The 19118-nt window shown below is 41.1% G+C and overlaps 2 protein-coding genes across 2 annotated transcripts in view; both read left to right on the plus strand.

Moving 5' to 3' along the window:
• Nucleotides 1-19118, plus strand: part of SNX29 (sorting nexin 29) — a 768639-nt gene that overhangs the window by 154259 nt on the left and 595262 nt on the right. The window lies entirely within an intron of this gene.
• On the plus strand, nt 14430-17695 carry TNFRSF17 (TNF receptor superfamily member 17). The gene is made up of 3 exons (XM_049902701.1): nt 14430-14738; nt 15075-15221; nt 16744-17695. Exons 1-3 carry the CDS (start codon nt 14549-14551, stop codon nt 17013-17015), a joined length of 609 nt encoding a protein of 202 aa, XP_049758658.1. The 5' UTR covers nt 14430-14548; the 3' UTR covers nt 17016-17695.

Genomic DNA, 19118 nt, shown 5'->3' on the forward strand with positions numbered 1-19118 from the left:
AGGCCTTTTGGTTAGCAGCTGCTTCCTGTTATGGGGGAAGAGATTTCCAAGGTACTACCTCTAGGAATGACAGAGCTGGAATTTAAACCCCCTAATTCTAAAGACCATGATCTTAACTTGTACACCATACTGACTTTATTCTAAATGTTAGCAGTTGAGATATTAAAAAATGTGTATTTTGTCAAGGAGTTTAGAAAAATGTTGATGGTTTAAATTAAAGGTTTTTCAAATTGTCCGCTACTAATGGAAACCCTGGTGGTGTAGTGGTTAAGTGCTACGGCTGCTAACTAAAGGGTTGGCAGTTTGAATCCACCAGGTGCTCCTTGGAAACTCTATGTGGCAGTTCTACTCTGTCCCATATGGTCACTATGAGTTGGAATCAACTCGATGGCACTGGGTTTGGTTTGGTTTTTTTAATACATACTAATACTGTTTTATTAGTACTCGACGGCACTGGATAATACTCTTTTAAGTGCTTTGCATTTTTAAAAATCACTTGAAAATGTCCATCTACAATTTCATAATTAAAATAACTTTTTTTTATTATTACGAAGTAACATTTATTGGGGAAACTAATTATAGAGGCAAAAATAAGGATCATGTATTAAAGCATACCCAAAGATAAAAAAAAAAAAGAAGCTTTCTTAATAACCAGTTGTTGAGTCAATTCGAGCTAGTGGAGACTCCATGTATATCAGGTATAACTGTGCTCCCTGGGTTTTCAATGGCTGATTTCCTGGAAGCAGACTGCCAGGCCTTTCTTCTGAGGTGCCTCTGGGTGAACTCGAATCTTCAACCTTTCGGTTAGCAGCCAAGCATGCTAATGGTTTCCACCACCCAGGGATTCCCAGCTTTCTTAATACCTTGGTATAAAAATTTTCATATATTTTTTATACTGAAGTTTTTATTTAATAGTATGAAACTTTTATAATATGTGCAAGATGGAGAAAATATAATGAACCTTCACGTACCCATCATCCAGTTTCAATACTTGTCATGATTTTACTACATTGCTTCATCTTTCTTCTGTCCCTGCCTTTATTTTTGCTCAGATATTTTAAAGCAAACCCCCAAATTATGTCCTTTCATCCCTGCATCCTTCAGTATGCAGCCTGTAACGTATGAACATTTTCTCATACAATCACACCTACCAGAAAGAACAGTAATTCAGTGGTATCTCCTAATATCCAGTCCCTATTCAAATTTCTCCGATTACCTCAAAATATCTTTTTAGTTTGTGTGAATCAGGATCCGAATAAGATCTTTCCATCATTATATTTTAAAAAGAAAGAACAAGTCACATATTTTTTCACTGAAATTGTTGCATATGTGTGCGTGTACAGTTCACGAATTTTAGCACATGTACTCAAAGGCACAAATCTGCGGCTAAAGACCTCTTTAAAGTGTTAAAAAGCAAAATGTCACCTTGAAGACTAAGGTGTGCCTGATCCAAACCATGATGTTTTCAGTCACCTCATATGCATCCGAAAGCTGGGCAATGAATAAGGAAGACCAGAGAAGAAGTGACGCCTTTGAATTGTGGTGTTGGCAAGGAATATTGAATGTACCATGGACTGCCAAAAGAACGAACAAATCTGGCTTAGAAGAAGTACAACCAGAATACTCCTTAGAAGCAAAGATGGCAAGACCGTCTTACATTCTTTGGACATGTTATCAGAAGGAATCAGTCCCTGGAGAAGGACATCATACTTGGTAAAGTAGAGAAGGTCAGCAAAAAGGAGAAAGACCGTCAACAAGATGGATTGACACAGTGGTTGCAGCAAGGGTATTAGCTGAGGCCCATTCCTGTGAAAATTGGGACTTCTCCGATGGGCATCTTTGGCTCAAGAACATCACATCAGGCTGGCCAAACCTTCCTCCGATTTGTATTGCAGCCAGAGACTGTTCCCACCCTTTCTCCTTCTCCTCCCTCCTTCACTGGCATTAGATCCGAATCGTCATCCAAAGACTCTTGCCCCTTAACGAGCTTCTTTCTTTCATTCTTTTCTTTTCTCTCTCTCTTTTTTAAATTGAGATGAAATTCACGTAACATAAAATTAACTGTCTTAAACTACACATTCAGTGGTATTTAATACATTCTCAGTGTTCTTTAACTACCACCTCAATCTAGTCCTAAAGCATTTTCATCTCCCCACAAGGAACCCCACATACCTTAACAGTCACTTCCGTTCTCCTCTCCCCCCCAGCCCTTGGCAGCCACCAATCTGCTTTCTGTTTCTGTGGATTGGCCTATTCTGGACATTTCACATAAACGGAGTCATACAGTATGTGGCCTTTTGCGTCTGGCTTCTTTCACTAACATGATTTTCGAGGTTGTTGCCTTTATTGTTCACAGATGTCTTCCCCAATAAGTCTCTTAAAGTCCAATTCCATCTTGGTGACTTTTTTTTTTTTTTGAAGTCAGAATTTTATTATTATTTATTGTACTTTAGATGAAGGTTTACAGAACAAACTAGCTTCTCATTAAGTAGTTGGTAACACATTGTTTTATAACATTGGTTAACAACCCCCACGACATGTCAACATTCTTCCTGTTTGATCTTAGGTTCCCCATTACCAACTTTCCTGTCTTCTCCTACCTTCTAGTCCTTGCCACTGGGCTGGTGTGCCCCTTTAATCTCTTTGTTTTATGGTCCTGTCTAATCTTTGGCTGAAGGGTGAACCTCAGGAGTGACTTCATTACTGAGCTAAAAGGGTATTGGGGGCCATACTCTTGGGGTTTCTCCAGTCTCTGTCAAGCCAGTAAATCTGGTCTTTTTTTTGAGTTAGAATTTTGTTCTACATTTTTCTCTAGCTCTGTCTGGGACCCTCTATGGTGACTGCTTTTTTAAAAATTTATTTAGTTTTATTTTTGGTGAAAATATACACAGCAAAACCCACTTCCACTATGTAATTTCTAGACATAATGATCGGTTTCATTGGTTATATTCTTCACATTGTGTCAACCTTCTCGTTATTTCTGTCCTAGTTGTTTCACCTCCATTTACTTGATCTCCCTTCCCTCCAACCTTCTCATTTATGTTTTAAAATAGCTATTAACTCTTTGGTCTTATATATATATTTTTTAAACGCCATACTCAAGGATGACAATCTTTACTCTTTGGGCTAAACTGGTTACTTTAAGATGCCTTCAGGGAATAGTTTCAATTCAAGGTTTGAAGAGCAACCGAGACCATGGTTTTGGGGACTCCTCCAGCCTCAAAAGGTCCAGTAAGTCTGGATTCTTTAAGAATTTGAAATTCTGTTCCATATTTTCCTCCCCTTTTTATCAGGATTCATCTATTGTGTTCCTGATCAGAACGTTCAGTAGTGGTAACCTGGCACCATCTAGTTCTTCTGGTCTCAAGGTGGAGGAGGCAGTGGTTCATGTGGACAATTAGTGGTGACTGCTTTTTGGAGGATACAACTAACATTGAAGTTTCTTCCTTCTCCAATCTCACCCTCTTTTCAGTCTCTATCTTGTTGTTGTTGTTAGCTGCTGTCAAGTCAGCTCTGCCTTATGGTGATCTTATGTATACCAGATTGAAACCTTGTTCAGTCCTGTACCATTTTCATGATCATTGATATGTTCAAGTTCATTACTGCAGCCACTGTGTTCTTTGAGTGCCTTCCAGCCTAGGGGGCTCACTTTCCAGCACTACGTTGGACAATATTCTGTAGTGATCCATAGGATTTTCACTGGCTAATTTTCATAAGCAGATTGTCAGACCTTTCTTCCTAGTCTCTCTTAGTCTGGAAGCTCTACTGAAACCTGTCCATCATAGGTGACCCTGTGGCATTTGAAATACTGGTGGCACAGCTATCAGCATCATAGCAACATGGAAGTCATCATGTTAGGACAAACTGATAGACAGGTGGTAGGTCTCTATTTAATACTGTTTTTTTTCTTAATAGCACCTTCACAACTGTAGGTACTTTATTACTTTGATTAACTTTTTCCCTGTTTCCCCATCAGACTATCAACTCTATTAGGGCAGGGGCCACATCGAACTGGTTTAGTGTGGACCCTTGGTACCTGGCATAGTGCCTAGCATATGCCAGGCACGTGATAAATACTTATTAGATGGAAGGATTTTTCTCTGCCTTTAAAATCATCTGATGTTTCAGATAGCACTCTCAGCATGCTCTATGTCGTGTGGTTGTTGGTGTTTAAAGTGGAGATAAACATATAGAGATCAAAGTTGATTAGTGGTTATTAGGGGCGGGAGGGAAGTGGAGTCATTGTTTAGGAAGCAGTGATTTTCTGTTTAAGGTGATGGGAAATTTGGCAACAATTAATGTCATTGATATTACAAAATTGTACACCTGAAAAATGCTGAATTGCCGAATGTTGTGTTATATATATTTTACAATAGTTAAAAAACACACACACACACACATATCCAAAGTGGAGACAAAAAAAAAAAAAATCAAAGCTTCCCAACACAGGGCACCTTACAGTTGTGATCAGTCAGGACACCCTGGAAATCAGAGCAAGTCCACTTTGAAAACTTCTGAAGAGCTGATATAACTTGGCACTTCTGATAGTGATGAGAGAAGGCAGGAGTTCAGAGGAGCTGATCTTCAAAGGGAATCTTCACAGAAAGCGAAGAAAGGGGCTGGAGAATTTGGGCCCCAAATCAAATTAGCCTTTTCATGTCCATGAGTAAACAACACTTCTGAGGGATGTGCAGAGATCTGAGGGGAAGAGAAGGAGGGAGAACACATTGGCAGTGGTCCCTGCTGCTGCAGAACTAGCTCAGCATGGCTGCTGAGTGCTAGTTTCATTAGATCCTGGCTCCCAAGTTGTTTCATCTCCCGCCAGCTCTCCTAAGCAAAAGGCCAGCTTACCTTGGGCTCTGTTTCAAGTTGAAGTAGAAACTATAAACCATCTGCAGTTTATAGGTACACTAGAAGGCCAGTGGTTCCAGCTTGGTGTTTGTTGTTCCTTTGTATTCTTGTTAGTTTTTACTCTTTTGAGGTTCCTTTCGTTGTGGACTACAATACACTAGAAATGGCTGGTTCTGAAATATTTAGATATCATAAGGAAGTTTTTAGTACCACCACCTGTCTGTTGTACAGTGGTGGCTTGTGTGTTGCTGTGATGCTAAAAGCTATGGCACTGGTATTTCAAATACTAGCAGGGTCACCTGTGGTGGATAGGTTTCAGCTGAGCTTCCAGACTAAGACAGACTAGGAAGAAAGGCCTGGTGATCTACTTCTAAAATTAACCAATGGAAGCCTTACAGATCACAACAGAACTCCGTCCAACTTGCTTGCTTTGGGCGTGTCATCAGGAGGGATCAATTGCTAGAGGAAGGCATACTGTTTGGTGAAGGAGAGGGCCAACAAGACCCTTGATGAGGTGGATTGGCACAACAGCTGCAGTAATGGACTCAAATATGCTGGTGATCATGAGGATGATGTAGGCCTGGACAACGTTTCGTTATCTTGGACATAAGGTCACCATGAGTCGCAGTCGACTAGACGCATCTATCTATCTGTCTGTCTGTCTATCATCTATCTATCTATCACCTATCTATCTATCAATCTATCTGTCTGTCTATTTGTCTATCATCTATCTATCTATCTATCTATCTATCTATCTATCTATCTATCTATCTATCTATCTATCTATCTATCTATCTATCTATCATCTATCTATCTATCTATCTATCTATCTATCTATCTATCTATCTATCTATCTATCTATCTATCTATCTATCTGTCTATCATCTTTCACCCTTCCATCCATATCCATTCATCCAGCCACCTGCTCACCCACCCATCCATCCATCCATGTATATCTTCTCTGGAGAAATGCCTGTTCAAGTCCTTTGTCCATTTTTTAATTGGGTTGCTTGTCTTTTTGTTGTGGAGTTGTAGGAGTTCTTTATGCATTCCGAATATTAGAACTTTATCAGATATATGGTTCCCAAACATTTTCTCTCGTTCTGTAGGTTGTCTCTTCATTTTCCTGATAAAGTCTTTTGATACGCGAAGTCTGATGTATGTATTTTTTCTCCAGCCTTGCACATTTGGACTTCTTTACCGCATCTTCCCTTGCCATTCCAGTGCTTAAGGCTTAATGTTTTACTGGCTTTGGTTTTGGTATAACCGTGGCTTATGTGCTGTTTTGACCCCATATTTATGTGGGGTCTCCCTCTGGCTATGTTCTATTAGACAGCCTTTGGCAAACACCCTCCCCAGAGACTGACTGGTTCTGAGCTTCTTGCTAATAACACCAAAAAGCTAATGTTTGCTGAGCAGTTACACTAGGCCAGGAATGGTGCCCATAAATTATCTGCACATAAACTTATACGCTCCATACATGATCTCATTTAATTCTTAAAACAACTCCAGGAAGTTGTTAGTATTATCATGCACAGTGATACAGATGAGGAAACTGAGGCTCAGGGAGATTATGTCCAAGGCCACACAGACTTCACTGTGGCGGAGCTGGGATTTGGATTTTTCTGACTCCAAAATTTGCACCTTAACTATAATGCTATGCCACTCGGTGGGCAGACTCTGAACTGTCTTGCATGAATATTTAAAGCATAGGTTCAAAATAAAGGTCATAGAAGTGGTATCAGCATTCTGTTAGGGGAGCAGAGCCACATGAGCATTACAGGGTAAGGGACGTATAATAAGGAGTCCCTGGGTGGCACAAACGGTTAAGAACTCAGTTACTAACTGAAAGGTTGGTGGGTCAAATCCAGAGATACCTTGGAAGAAATGCCTGGTGACCTATTTCCAAAAGATCACAGCCATTGAGAACCCCATGGAGCACAGTTCTACTCTGAAACACATGGGGCCGTCAGGAGTCAGAATTGACTCTAGCGCAACTGGTTTTGGTTTCGTAGACCTCACACGATCGTGGGAGGAGTTGGAGAGGTGAAGGTCTGGGATGAGGAGCTGAAGACCAGAGAAGGAGTCATCAGCCAGTTGATCTGAGAAGTCAGGCACTGCTAGCTGCCAACACGGGGCTGGGAAGGGGGCTAATGCGGTGGTCTAGGGAGGCTGTTGCCTCTCTGTAGCTCTTGCCTCTGGGAATCTTCAGCCAGGCATCTGGTGGTGGGCCTCAGGCCACAGTTGGTCACAGGTCCAGCAGCGGGGAAGAGCTGGATATGGAGGAGAGGAGAGTGAGGATTAGCTAGAACCCACTGGGAATCTCTGTGACTGTCCATCACTGTATCTGACAATGACGCCCTTCAGAGAACAGTAGCTTCTACTTCTCCTCTGCCTTCCAGATCTCTCACTCACTCTTCTTTTGGCTGTTCCTATTCTGAAACCATACAGGGAAGGGCATTCTGGAAAACATAGTTCCCAGAGAAACCAAGTTGTCACAGCCCAGTACAGAGGTTATTCTAGTAAGTCAAGAGAAGGCAAGGACTGCATGTGTAGTCAAGGGCCTAGATGGCTCTTTCCAAGTGAAAAATCTACTATAGTCCTAGTAAGAAATTATGTACTTTTTGGTTTGGAGTTAAGAGCTAAAGGTCAAAGTGTTTTGCTGTGAAAACTTGTAGTAACTTTGGAAAAAGAATCTTTTAGTTGGGTGGAATTTTCCTTGCAGAATATGCTACCAGTGGCTTTGGAAATTTGCGGCAGCGTCTCTTTGCTTCTTCAGAGCTATGAGTGACTGCTGGAGCTTGAAGCTGGCTAGGGAATTGGTTTTCTTGCCTTTGCTCTTTCTGTGTAGGGCTCAGCCAGACACAGTATTCTCTTGAGGATGTTATTTCACAAACGCCCTCTATCACAAACTATTAAAAATCCTTGTTTTAAAGCCATAACGCCACTTCCATTTTCGTGTTGAGATATACAGCTCCACAATCAGTCTTTTAGAGGTGGAAGGAATCATGGAGATAATCTGGTGTAATTTTTCCCAAATTGTGTTCCACAAAACAGATGTTCCTAAATGTTCATAGGTAGTCCTTGAAAAAAGGAACTCTATGACCAAGTAGAGGGCAGTGGTGGTTCAGTGGTGGCAGAATTCTTGCCTTCCATGCAGGGGACCTGGGCTCAATTCCCACTCAATGCACTTCAAGAACAGCCACCACTAGTCTGTCGCTGGAGGCTTGCATGTTGCTATGGTGCTGAACAGGTTTCAGCAGGGAATCCAGACTAAGACACAGTAGGAGGAGAGGCCTGGTGATCTACTTCTGAAAATCAGCCAATGAAAATCCTGTGGATCACAATGGTCTGATCCCATTGTGCACGTGGTTGCCATGAGTCCAGGCAACTCTATGGCAGCTAACAAAAACAATGACTAAGTAGGTTTGATGAAAGGCAGCACACATTACCACCCTTTTGGAGAATCCAAGTATACTTAATAAAGTTTGAGGTGCCTATTAGACTTTGATGCAGGAGAGAGATGTGGCAGTCTGCTTCTGTAAAGATTTAGTCTAGGAAACCATTTGGGGAAGTTCTACTCTGTCCTATAGGGTCACTATGAGTCAGAACTGACTTGACAGCAATGAGTTTGTTTTTTTTATTAGACTTTGAAGTGGAACTATCAAGTAGGCAGTTGGTATGTGGGTGTGGATTTCAGGGGCAAGGTTGGATTGGATAAATACATTTAGGAGTTAACACATTTAAAACTGTAGGAGCAGATGAGATTACTAGGGAGAGTTTAGAAGAAATAAGAGAGTGAGTAAGGTCTGGAGCTGCCGTACCTCTCTTGTCACCATGAGGAGAGGATCTGAGAATGGAGCCAAGACCCAGAAGATGGCTTTGCTGAGTCAAGTGACAGAGAGGAACAATTTTTATTGAGCCCTGCATTTCTGATTGCCTTCTGGGCATCTCTGTATGGATGTCTCACTCAGTATGGTTAAAAGCAAACTCGAATGATTCCATTTATGTGAAAAGAAATGTTGGTATTAGTTGCCATCCAGTAGATTTTGACTCATGGCAACCCCATGTGTGTCAGAGTAGAACTGCACCCCATAGGATTTTCAAGGCTCTGATCTTTCAGAATCAGATTGCCAGGCCTTTCTTTTGAGGTGCCTCTGGGTGGGTTTGAACCACGAATCTTTCTACTCGCAGTTAAGCGCTTAATCGTTTGCCCTACCTAAACCAAACCCATTGCCATTAAGTTGATTCTAACTCACAGTGATCCTATAGGACAGAGTAGAACTGCCCCACAGGGTTTTCAAGGCTTTATGGAAGCAGACTACCACATCTTTCTCCCGTGGAGTGGGTGATGAGTTTGAATCATCGACCTTTCAGTTGACATCGAGCACTTAACCGCTGTGTCACCAGTGACTCCCACAAAGAAAAATAAACTATATAAATCTATATATGTACAGAAAACCTAGAAAGATATATATCAGGTTTGACCAAGCAAAACACATCAGCAAAAATGTTAATCAACCTCTGGAACACCCAAAAATGTTAACAGTTCTTTCTGGATGGAAGGATGATGAATAGTTTTTCTAACTTACTCATGTGTATTTTCTAATTTTCCCACAATGGAAAATAGATTACTTCAATAATAATAATAACAAAATACCCCCAAACCTATCTTCTTCCAACCTTCTTGCCAATTAAGCTCTTTCTCCAGACTTCCCGGTTTCTGCCAGTCGCATTGCAATTCTTCCCGGGTTCGAAACCCTATAGTCATTTTTGATAACCCTTTCACTCTCTCACGTCCTATCAAGACTTTATATGGAAAGGGAAGAGGCCTTGGATAAGTAAAGCACTAGTGAAAAGGAACAATAAAGTAGGAAGACTCAAACTATCTGACCTCAGAACCCACTATACAGCTATAGTAGTCAAAACAGCCTGGTACTGGTACAACGACAGATACATTGACCAGTGGAACAGAATTGAGTACAAAGACAGATACATTGACCAATGGAACAGAATTGAGAACCCAGGTGTAAATCCATCCACCTGCAGTTTCCTGATCATTGACAAGGGCCCAAAGTCCACCACATGGGAAAAAGAGAGTCTTTTTGTTAAAATCATACTTTAAAGATTTACAGCACAAACTAGCTTCTCATTTAACAGTTAGTACACATATTGTTTTGTGACATTGGTTAACAACTCTACGACATGTCAACACTCTTCCTTCTCAGCCTTGGGTTCTCTATTACCTGCTTTCCTATCCTCTCCTGCTTTCTAGTACTTGCCCCTGGGCTGGTGTGCCCTTTTAGTCTCGTTTTCTTTTACGGGCCTGTCTAATCTTTGGCTGAAGAGTGAACCTCAGGAGTGACTTCATTACTGAGCTAAACGGGTATTGGGGACCATACTCTCGGGGTTTCTGTAGTCTCCGCCAGGCCAGTAAGTCTGGTCTTTTTTTGTGAGTTAGAATTTTATTCTGCATTTTTTCCGTCTCTGTCTGGGACCCTCTATTGTGATCCCTGTCAGAGTAGTCAGTGGTGGTAGCTGGGAACCACCTAGTTGTACTGGACTCAGTCCAGTGGAGGCCTTGATGGTTGTGGTCCATTAGTCCTTTGGACTAATCTTTCCCTTTTATCTTTAGTTTTCTTTGTTCTCCCTTGCTTCCAGAGGGGTGAGACCAATGGAGTATATTAGATGGCCACTCACAGGCTTTTAAGACCCTAGATGCTACTCGCCAAAGTAGAACATTTTCTTTAAAAACTATGTTATGCCAATTAAGCTAGATGTTCTCCCTGAGACCATGGTCCCCACAGCCCTCAGCCCTCAACCCAGCAATTGGGTCCCTCAGGTAGTTTGGATGTGTCTATGAAGCTTCCGTGACTTTGCCTTGGACAAGTTGTGCTGGCTTCCCCAGTATTGTGTACTGTCTTACCCTTCACCAAAGTTACCACTTATCTATTATCTATTTAGTGTTTTTCCATGCCCACCTCTCTCCTCCCTTGTAATCATCAAAGTTACTTCTTTTTACGTGTAAACCTTTTCATGAGTTTTTACAGTAGTGGTCTCATACAATATTTGTCCTTTTGTGATTGACTTATTTCACTCAGCATAATGCCCTCCAGATTCATCCAGGTTGTGAGATGCTTCGTAGATTCATCATTGTTCTTTATAGCTCCATAATACTCAGTTGTGTGTATGTAGCATAATTTCTTTATCCAGTCGTCTGTTGGTAGACCCCTAGGTTGTTTCCATCTTTTTGGTGTTGTGAACAATGCTGCAATGACCATGGGTGTGCATATGTCTACTCATGTGATGATTCTTATTTCTCTAGAATATATCCCTAGGAGTGGGATTTCTGGGTCATATGGTATTTCTATTTCTAGCTTTCTAAGGAAGTGCCACATTGTTTTCCAAAGAGGTTATATCATTTTGCATTTCCACCAGCAGTGCATAAGAGTTTTGATCTCCCCGCAGCCCCTCCAACATTTGTTATTTTCTGTTTTTTTGATTTGTGCTGGTAATGCCAGGGTGAGATGGTATCTCATTGTGGTTTTGATTTGCGTTTCTCTAATGGTTTTTTTTTTTTTTAATGGTTAGTGATCTCGAGCATTCCCTCGTGTGTGTTAGCTGCTTTAGTGTCTTCTTTGATGAAGTGTCTCTCCATTTCTTTTGCCCATTTTTTTATTTGGATTGTTTGTCTTTTTGTTGTAGAGGTGTTGGATTTTCCTGTAGATTTTAGAGGTTAGACCTTTGTCAGATTTGTAATAGCCAAAATTTTTTTTCCCAGTCTGTAGATTCTTGTTTTACTCTTTTGTTGAAGTCTTTTGATGAGCATAAGTGTTTAATTTTTAGAAGATCCCAGTTATCTAGCTTATCTTTTGGAGTTTGTGTGTTGTTAGTTACGGTTTGTATTCTGTTAATGCCGTGTATTAGGTCCTTTAGCATTGATGCTATTTTTTCTTCTAGGATCTTTATAGTTTTTGCTTTATATTTAAGTCTTTGATCCATTTTGAATTAGTTTTTGTGTATGGTGCGAGGTATGGGTCCTGTTTCATTATTTTGCAGATGGGCATCCAGTTTTGTCAGCACCATTTGTTAAAAAGACTGTCTTTTCCCCATCTAATGGACTTTGGGCCCTTGTGAAAGATCAGGTGACCATAGGTGGATGGGTTTACATCTGGGTTCTCAATTCTGTTCCACTGGTCAATGCATCTGTCATTGTACAGTACCAGGCTGTTTTGACTACCGTAGCTGTATAAGTAGGTTCTGAGGTCAGGTAGTGCGAGTCCTCCTACTTTATTCTTTGAAAAGACACTATAAAGATCATAGAAAAAAAATTTTAATTTTTTACACTAGAGGCCCTAATACACGGCATTAATAGAATACAAACCATAACTAACAACACACGAACTTCAGAAGATAAGCTAGATAACTGGGAAATTCTAAAAATTAAACACTTATGCTCATCAAAAGACTTCAACAAAAGAGTAAAACAAGAATCTACAGACTGGGAAAAAAATTTTTAGCTATTACAAATCTGACAAAGGTCTAACCTCTAAAATCTACAGGAAAATCCAACACCTCTACAACAAAAAGACAAATAATCCAATTAAAAAATGGGCAAAAGAAATGGAGAGACACTTCACCAAAGAAGACATTAAAGCGGCGGCGAACACACACGAGGGAATGCTCGAGATCACTAACCATTAGAGAAACGCAAATCAAAACCACAATGAGATACCATCTCACCCTGGCATTACCAGCACAAATCAAAAAAACAGAAAATAACAAATGTTGGAGGGGCTGCAGGGAGACTGGAACTCTTATGCACTGCTGGTGAGAATACAAAATACTACCATTTTGGAAAATGATATGCCGCTTCCTGAGAAAGCTAGAAATAGAAATACCATCTGATCCAACAATCCTACTCCTAGGAATATATCCTAGAGAAATAAGAGCTATCACACGAGTAGACATATGCACACTCATGTTCATTGCAGCATTGTTCACAATAGCAAAAGGATGGAAACAACCTAGATGCCCATCAACAGATGACTGGATAAACAAACTATGGTACATACACACAACAGAGTACTAGGCAACTATAAAGAACAATGATGAATCTAAGAAGCATCTCATAACATGGATAAATCTGGAGGGCATTATGCTGAGTGAAGTAAGTCAATCACAAAAGGACTAATATTGTATGAGACCACTATTGTAAAAACTCATGAAAAGGTTTATGTGTAAAAAGAAACAATCTTTGATGATTACAAGGGGTGGGGAGGGTGAGGATGGAAAAACACTAAATGGACAATAGATAAATGGTAACTTTGGTGAAGGGTAAGACAGTACACAATAATGGGGAAGCCAGCACAACTTGTCCAAGGCAAGGTCATGGAAACTCCATAGACACATCCAAAGTACCCGAGGGTGGTCTTAGAGAACACCTAGCTCAATTGGCATAACATAGCTTATAAAGAAAATGCTCTATATTCTACTTTGGTGAGTAGTAGTCTTGGGTCTTGAAAGCTTCTGAGCAGCCATTTAAGATACTTCACTGGTCTCAACCTATCTGGAGCAAGGGAGAATGAAGAAAACCAAAGACACAAGTGAAAGATTAGTCCAAATCACTGACGGACCACAAGTACTACAGCCTCGGCCAGACTGAGTCCAGCACAACCAGATGGTGCCCAGCTACCACCACCGACTGCTCTGACAAGGATCACAATAGAGGGTCCCAGACAGGGATGGGGAAAAATGTAGAACAAAATTCTGACTCACAAAAAAAGACCAGACTTACTGGCCTGACAGAGACTGGAGAAATCGGGAGAGTATGGCCCCCAGGCACCCTTTTAGCTCAGTAAGGAAGTCACTCCTGGGGTTCACCCTTCAGCCAAAGTTTAGACTTGCCCAGAAAATAAAATGAGACTAAAGGGGAACACCAGCCCAGGGACAAGGACTAGAAGGCAGGAGGGGACAGGAAAGGTGGTGTAATGGGGGAAATCAAGGTTGAGAAGGGGAGAGTGTTGACATGTCGTGGGGTTGGTAATGAATTCACAAAACAACATGTGTACTAATTGTTTAATGAGAAGCTAGCTTGTTCTGTAAACCTTCATCTAAAGTACAATAATGAAAAAGACTTTTAAGATTCAGGATTTTATCTTTGTCTTGGATTTTCATCAGTTTGACTATGATATGTCTAGGTTCGGAGCTCTTTTGAGTTTATACTTGGAATTTCTTGAGCTTCTTAGATGTATGGATTAATGTTTGCCATCATTTGTGGTTATTTGAGTTAATACTCATTAGATTTTAAGTTCTCTAAAGGGCATAGATCTTGCCTTATCCCTCTCCCTGGGGCCCATCACACCTCTCATAACAGGGGCACTATAAATGGTTGTTGAACTTTCTGACCAGTGCCCCAGGCTTGTCTACATCTTTGAACTATCACCTGCGTGAGAAATTTCCTCTATAAATAGGCAGTTTCTGTTTCAGGTATAGTTTGCCCTTGATATTTACAGCTCACCTTTTTACCTCACTCAGGCCTCAAACTTGGAATCTTGAATTAGAGTTGGTATTCAAATCCTCAGCCACAGCTCAAGGCAACAACCCCCGTAAGAACCCAGTCAGCCACGTGAAGTTCTTTTTTCTTCTTCGATATGATAGTCTATCTGCTGTCACATCGTTTGCTGGGGTATTCTTGATGAGATTTTACTTGTCCTTCCATGCTGTTCTTTGTGTGGTTCCCTTGTTTCTTTTTGTGATCAAGTTCAAGATGGCTCGGCAGTGCTTCCAAAATGAGTATTTTGATGGTTTGCTTTATGCTTGCAAACCTTGCCACCTGCGATGCTCTAATACCCCTCCTCTAAGCTGTCAGCGTTATTGTAATGCAAGTAAGTAATATTTCTTGAACAATTATTCATTTCTCTGAAGTATTCTTTCTATAGTGACAGTTGTATTTATCCAAAGAATAAATGTTACAGGGAAGATGGTGAGATTTTTCTGAATCAAAAAGAGAAAGGAAAAAAAGCAGCAATTTAAATGCCTATGGGAACAAGTTATTCAGAACTGAAGTCGCTTTTATTCAGCACTATTAGCAACATAGATTTTTACCAACTATCCTAATTGTTATTTAGAATTTAAAAGTCAGTGCTGATCAACTAGGGGAACTGAATAACAAATGATCTATAACTGTGAATATTATGTTATCTGATGTTCTTTTGATAAAGGTATGACTAACTCAGCGAAAGGAGCAAATGTGATTCTCTGGACCTGTCTGGGCCTGTGCTTGATAGTTTCTTTGGCTGTTTTTGTGCTAATGTTCTTGGTAAAGAAGATGAGTGGTGAACTATTAAAGGACAAATCTAAAAACACAGGTTGGTTTGATGATGACTCTTCGAAGTCTGTTTCTAAGGGGTGGCAATTGTCAATTTCAGCTCTCTTTTCACATTGAAAATACTTCACTAGGTTAGAACCCTTTAGAGTGTGTTAGTGGACAGGTATGTTAAATGAACTTACTGGTAGAAGTGAGTTGTCTTCATTCTGGTGTTGATACCTCCTCTTCAGATTTCCTACAATGTCAGCCTTTCCCCCAATTTTTCCTTTGGTAACTGCTCCATTAAAGTACCCAGGCTTCCTTCGGAAATACCTGTGTCTTTGACTAAAATCAGCAGAACGATTAAGTGCCATGCTATCAGAAGCTGTTAGCCAGGCCTGCTCCCATCAGGAACAGAGTATTTGGCAAGATTCATGGCCGTGTTTTAAATAGAAATTTAAGTGTTGTTTCTTTGGGTGAACAGCTTACTCCTGAAAAATGCTAGAAATGAATCACCCATTGTTCCTGGATTATTTGAACCAGCAGCTCAAAAATAATTGTCTTGATTACGCAGTGGAGATCTAGTCCCAGAGAAACAAATGTCCCACTTAAGGGCTTCTTAAGATAAAAATATTTTTGCCGCCTGTGCTCTGATTCCAAACACTTACCAGCCATTGCCCTATCTTCTCATGTATTTATTCTCCATGGATAATGCGTAAAATATACCTCTGCTGCTTTCTAAAGTGACAGGGAGAGGTGGATGGGTGTTCTACATCTACCTCATTTACTCATTTTTCTTGTCTTGCCTGGAGTCTGACAGACAGGTGGGGAGTGACTTTAAGTGCGATTTTGGGGAACATGGAGTTATACTGCAGAATGTCTAGAAAGCAGTAAAAGTTATCTTTGCAGGTGTATAATGAGGAACATAATGGAGACTCCTTCTTTATGTGGTCACAAAGATTCATTTAAAAAAAATTTCATCTGCTGCAAAATACTCTGTAAGAGATGCAGCTTTACTTTTGGATTCTAAAGTGTTGCCCACAGGCTGATTTTGAGTGCTGTGACATATGGTAATTTCTGTCATTTTCAAGAGTGTAAGAGAGGCTCAAAAGCACAAATGCATGCAAGGGCCAAGCGAGTAACAAATGAGTAGTGGGGAAGGTGGAGGCTTCAGCAACAGGGGAGCCATGCCCCATCTTGTCTGAAGGTGACAGCTGCTGCTAACTTCAGCTGATTGTTTCCATGCAGGGATGCCAGCTCCATGCTATCACATTTTGTTGCCTTTTAAAAGAGCAAGGTAATCCAGATTTGCATGTAAAATCTCTTGATTTTTAAATGTGGGAAAACATAAAAAATAAAACCAAAACATTTAAGAGCACTGTATGACCCAAACCATGCATGTCTTCAAATAAAATGTGGCTTGTGGTGTGTCAGCTTGTGATTTCTTATGCAGCACACCCTCATTCTTCTTCTATGAAAACATCTGTCTTGCACTGCTTTTGGGTCCTGATGTGTACTGCTGAGCTTGTCATGACCACATCCCTGGGAAGCGTAGGTTAATGTTTCTGTTTTTGCATAATCAGAAGCAGCTATCCAGGATGTGGCTAATGTTGACCTGGAGAACAGCAAGCCTGGTGTGGAAAGAGTCCTTCCGAGAGGCCTGGGGTACACCATAGAAGAATGCACCTGTGAAGACTGTGTCAAGAGCAAACCAAAGGTTGACTCTGATCATTTCTTCCCCCTCCCAACCATGGAGGAAGGCGCAACTATTCTTGTCACCACAGAAACAACTGACCACAGCAATAGCCTGCCAGCTGCTGCAAGTGTCATCCACCACCATCACCAGTTGCCATAGTCAACCCTGACTCATGGTGACCCCACATGTGTCAGAGTGGAACTGCACTCCACAGGGTTTTCAATGGCTGTGACCTTTCAGAAGTAGATCGCTGGGACTTTTTTTTGAGACACTTCTGCATGGGCAAGAACCTCCAACCTCTTGGGTAGCCGCCGAGTGGTTGTTAATCACTTGCTCCACCCAGGAATTCTGCATGTGTCACAGGGATACAGACATGAATTTCTATGAGATAAATAACCATTCTGACTGGTGTAGAGATACTCTGAAAATTCTGTCAGAAGGAAAGGCTGATGCAGCAGATCTCTTTAGGATGACTACGGTTATCAGTTGTTGACATGGCTTCTTGGTCTTTCATTCTGGGAACTCTTTATGTTAGATGTATTTCTATACCTTATCGTTGGGGTGTAACTGTGGACACTTCCTTGGTTTCATGATTAAATTCTTGAGTTGCTAAAAAAAAAAAAATCACTGCAACGTGTAGATCTGAGTCACCCCTTTCTGTGGCTAGACCACTTCTCTCCTGTACAGGCACATATACATTTCAGGGCAGATTGGATTTCTCTCTTTATTCTTAAAGGGAAGCAAGGTTATCTTATGCACTTATGTATATATAGATGCTCAGTCAGCTGCAGTAATTCAGTGTGCGATGCATGGGTGGTTCTTGACCCTGTGAGCTTCTGAATAAATGTGCAATTGCAAACTGCGGTAAAGGTGAACCAGGTATCACTTTCAGATCCAAATCAGGTGTGTAATCATAATCATAGATAACACTTATACGGAGCCCTGGAGGCACAGTGGTTAAGAGCCTGGCTGCTAACCAAACGGTTGGCAGTTGGACTCTACCAGCTGCTCCTTGGAAACCTTACAGTGAAGTTCTACTTTGTTCTATAGGGTCATTGTGAGTTGGAATTGACTTGACGGCAATGAGTTTGTTTTTTTTTAAATGTACCATGCGGTGTTCTAAGAGTCTACATGTACTAACTCATTTAATACATACAAGAAACTAAAAGGTTGGTGAACCATTATTATACCCATTTTACAGATGATGACAGAACCTGAGGGAGAGCAAGGTAACACAGCCAGCAAGTGGCAGAGCTAGGATTTAAACTGAGATAGGCTGATCTATTTCTTTTTTTCCTCTTTACATCAATTTAATTCCATTTCTTTGGGCTATAATCTGTCATTATTGGAGAGGGTTTCCTCCCTAGGGTTGTGCCGAGGCCCTGGGGTTTTAGGAAAAGAAATGCAACAGGGGATGCCCTCTGGTCATGTTAACTTTCGTCATCATTAAGATGCCCACTGGCACCCCCAGATAGATTCTCAAGATCTTGGAGCTCTGTGACTTTTGGGCTATGTTTGGGATATGGGGAACATTGGCTGGAACTTTTTGCTTATTTGGCTACATTCAGGACCCTTCAGGAGACAATACAGTATAGTGGTTAAGGGACTAGATCTTGGAGCCAGACTGCCTGTTACTAGCAAGTTACAGATCTTGGCTGACTACTCATAAGGTTGTTTGAAGGACTGTTCCTAGTTGCTGTCCAGTCAGCTCTGACTCAGAGTGACCTTATGGGAATTAATTATACATAAACGGTTGCAAAACCTGTTTGGTTCCTAAGCACTTTGTGTTAGTTGCTATTACTGTTACCACTGTCATCAGTCCCTTGGAGGTCTGGTCTCTCTCTGATGGTAAGCACACACAACTTTCCTGTTACGTGGCCTCAGAATATTGCACTGAGCTTCTCACAGGTCCTCTTCCTTCTCCTACCCTCACCTCCTAGTACAATCTTCTCAATAAGTTTGTTGTTGTTGTTAGGTGCTGTCGAGTTGATTTTTGACTCATAGCAACCCTATGTGACAGAGCAGAACTGCCCCAAAGGGTTTTATAGGCTATAATCTCTATGGGAGCAGATTGCTGGATCTTTCTCCTGTGGAACTGCTGGATGGGTTCAAACCACCAACTTGTTGATTAGCAGCCAAGCGCTTAACCATTGCACCACCAGGGCTCCTCTCCAACGAATTTAGATATTTCAAAAGCCCAGAAGACCTGCTGACTTTAGGCTTTTGATTCTCGGTCTTCCAGGTTAAAATCCGGGGAAGAAG

Source organism: Elephas maximus, chromosome 12 (assembly GCF_024166365.1).
Source record: "Elephas maximus indicus isolate mEleMax1 chromosome 12, mEleMax1 primary haplotype, whole genome shotgun sequence".
NCBI lineage: Eukaryota > Metazoa > Chordata > Mammalia > Proboscidea > Elephantidae > Elephas > Elephas maximus.

Coding starts and splice junctions, on each gene's coding strand:
- TNFRSF17 (XM_049902701.1), top strand. CDS start 14,549: ATGAGATTTTACTTGTCCTTCCATGCTGTTCTTTGTGTGGTTCCCTTG. Junction 14,739..15,074: donor TCAGCGTTATTGTAATGCAA/GTAAGTAATATT, acceptor CTTTTGATAAAG/GTATGACTAACTCAGCGAAA. Junction 15,222..16,743: donor GGACAAATCTAAAAACACAG/GTTGGTTTGATG, acceptor TTGCATAATCAG/AAGCAGCTATCCAGGATGTG.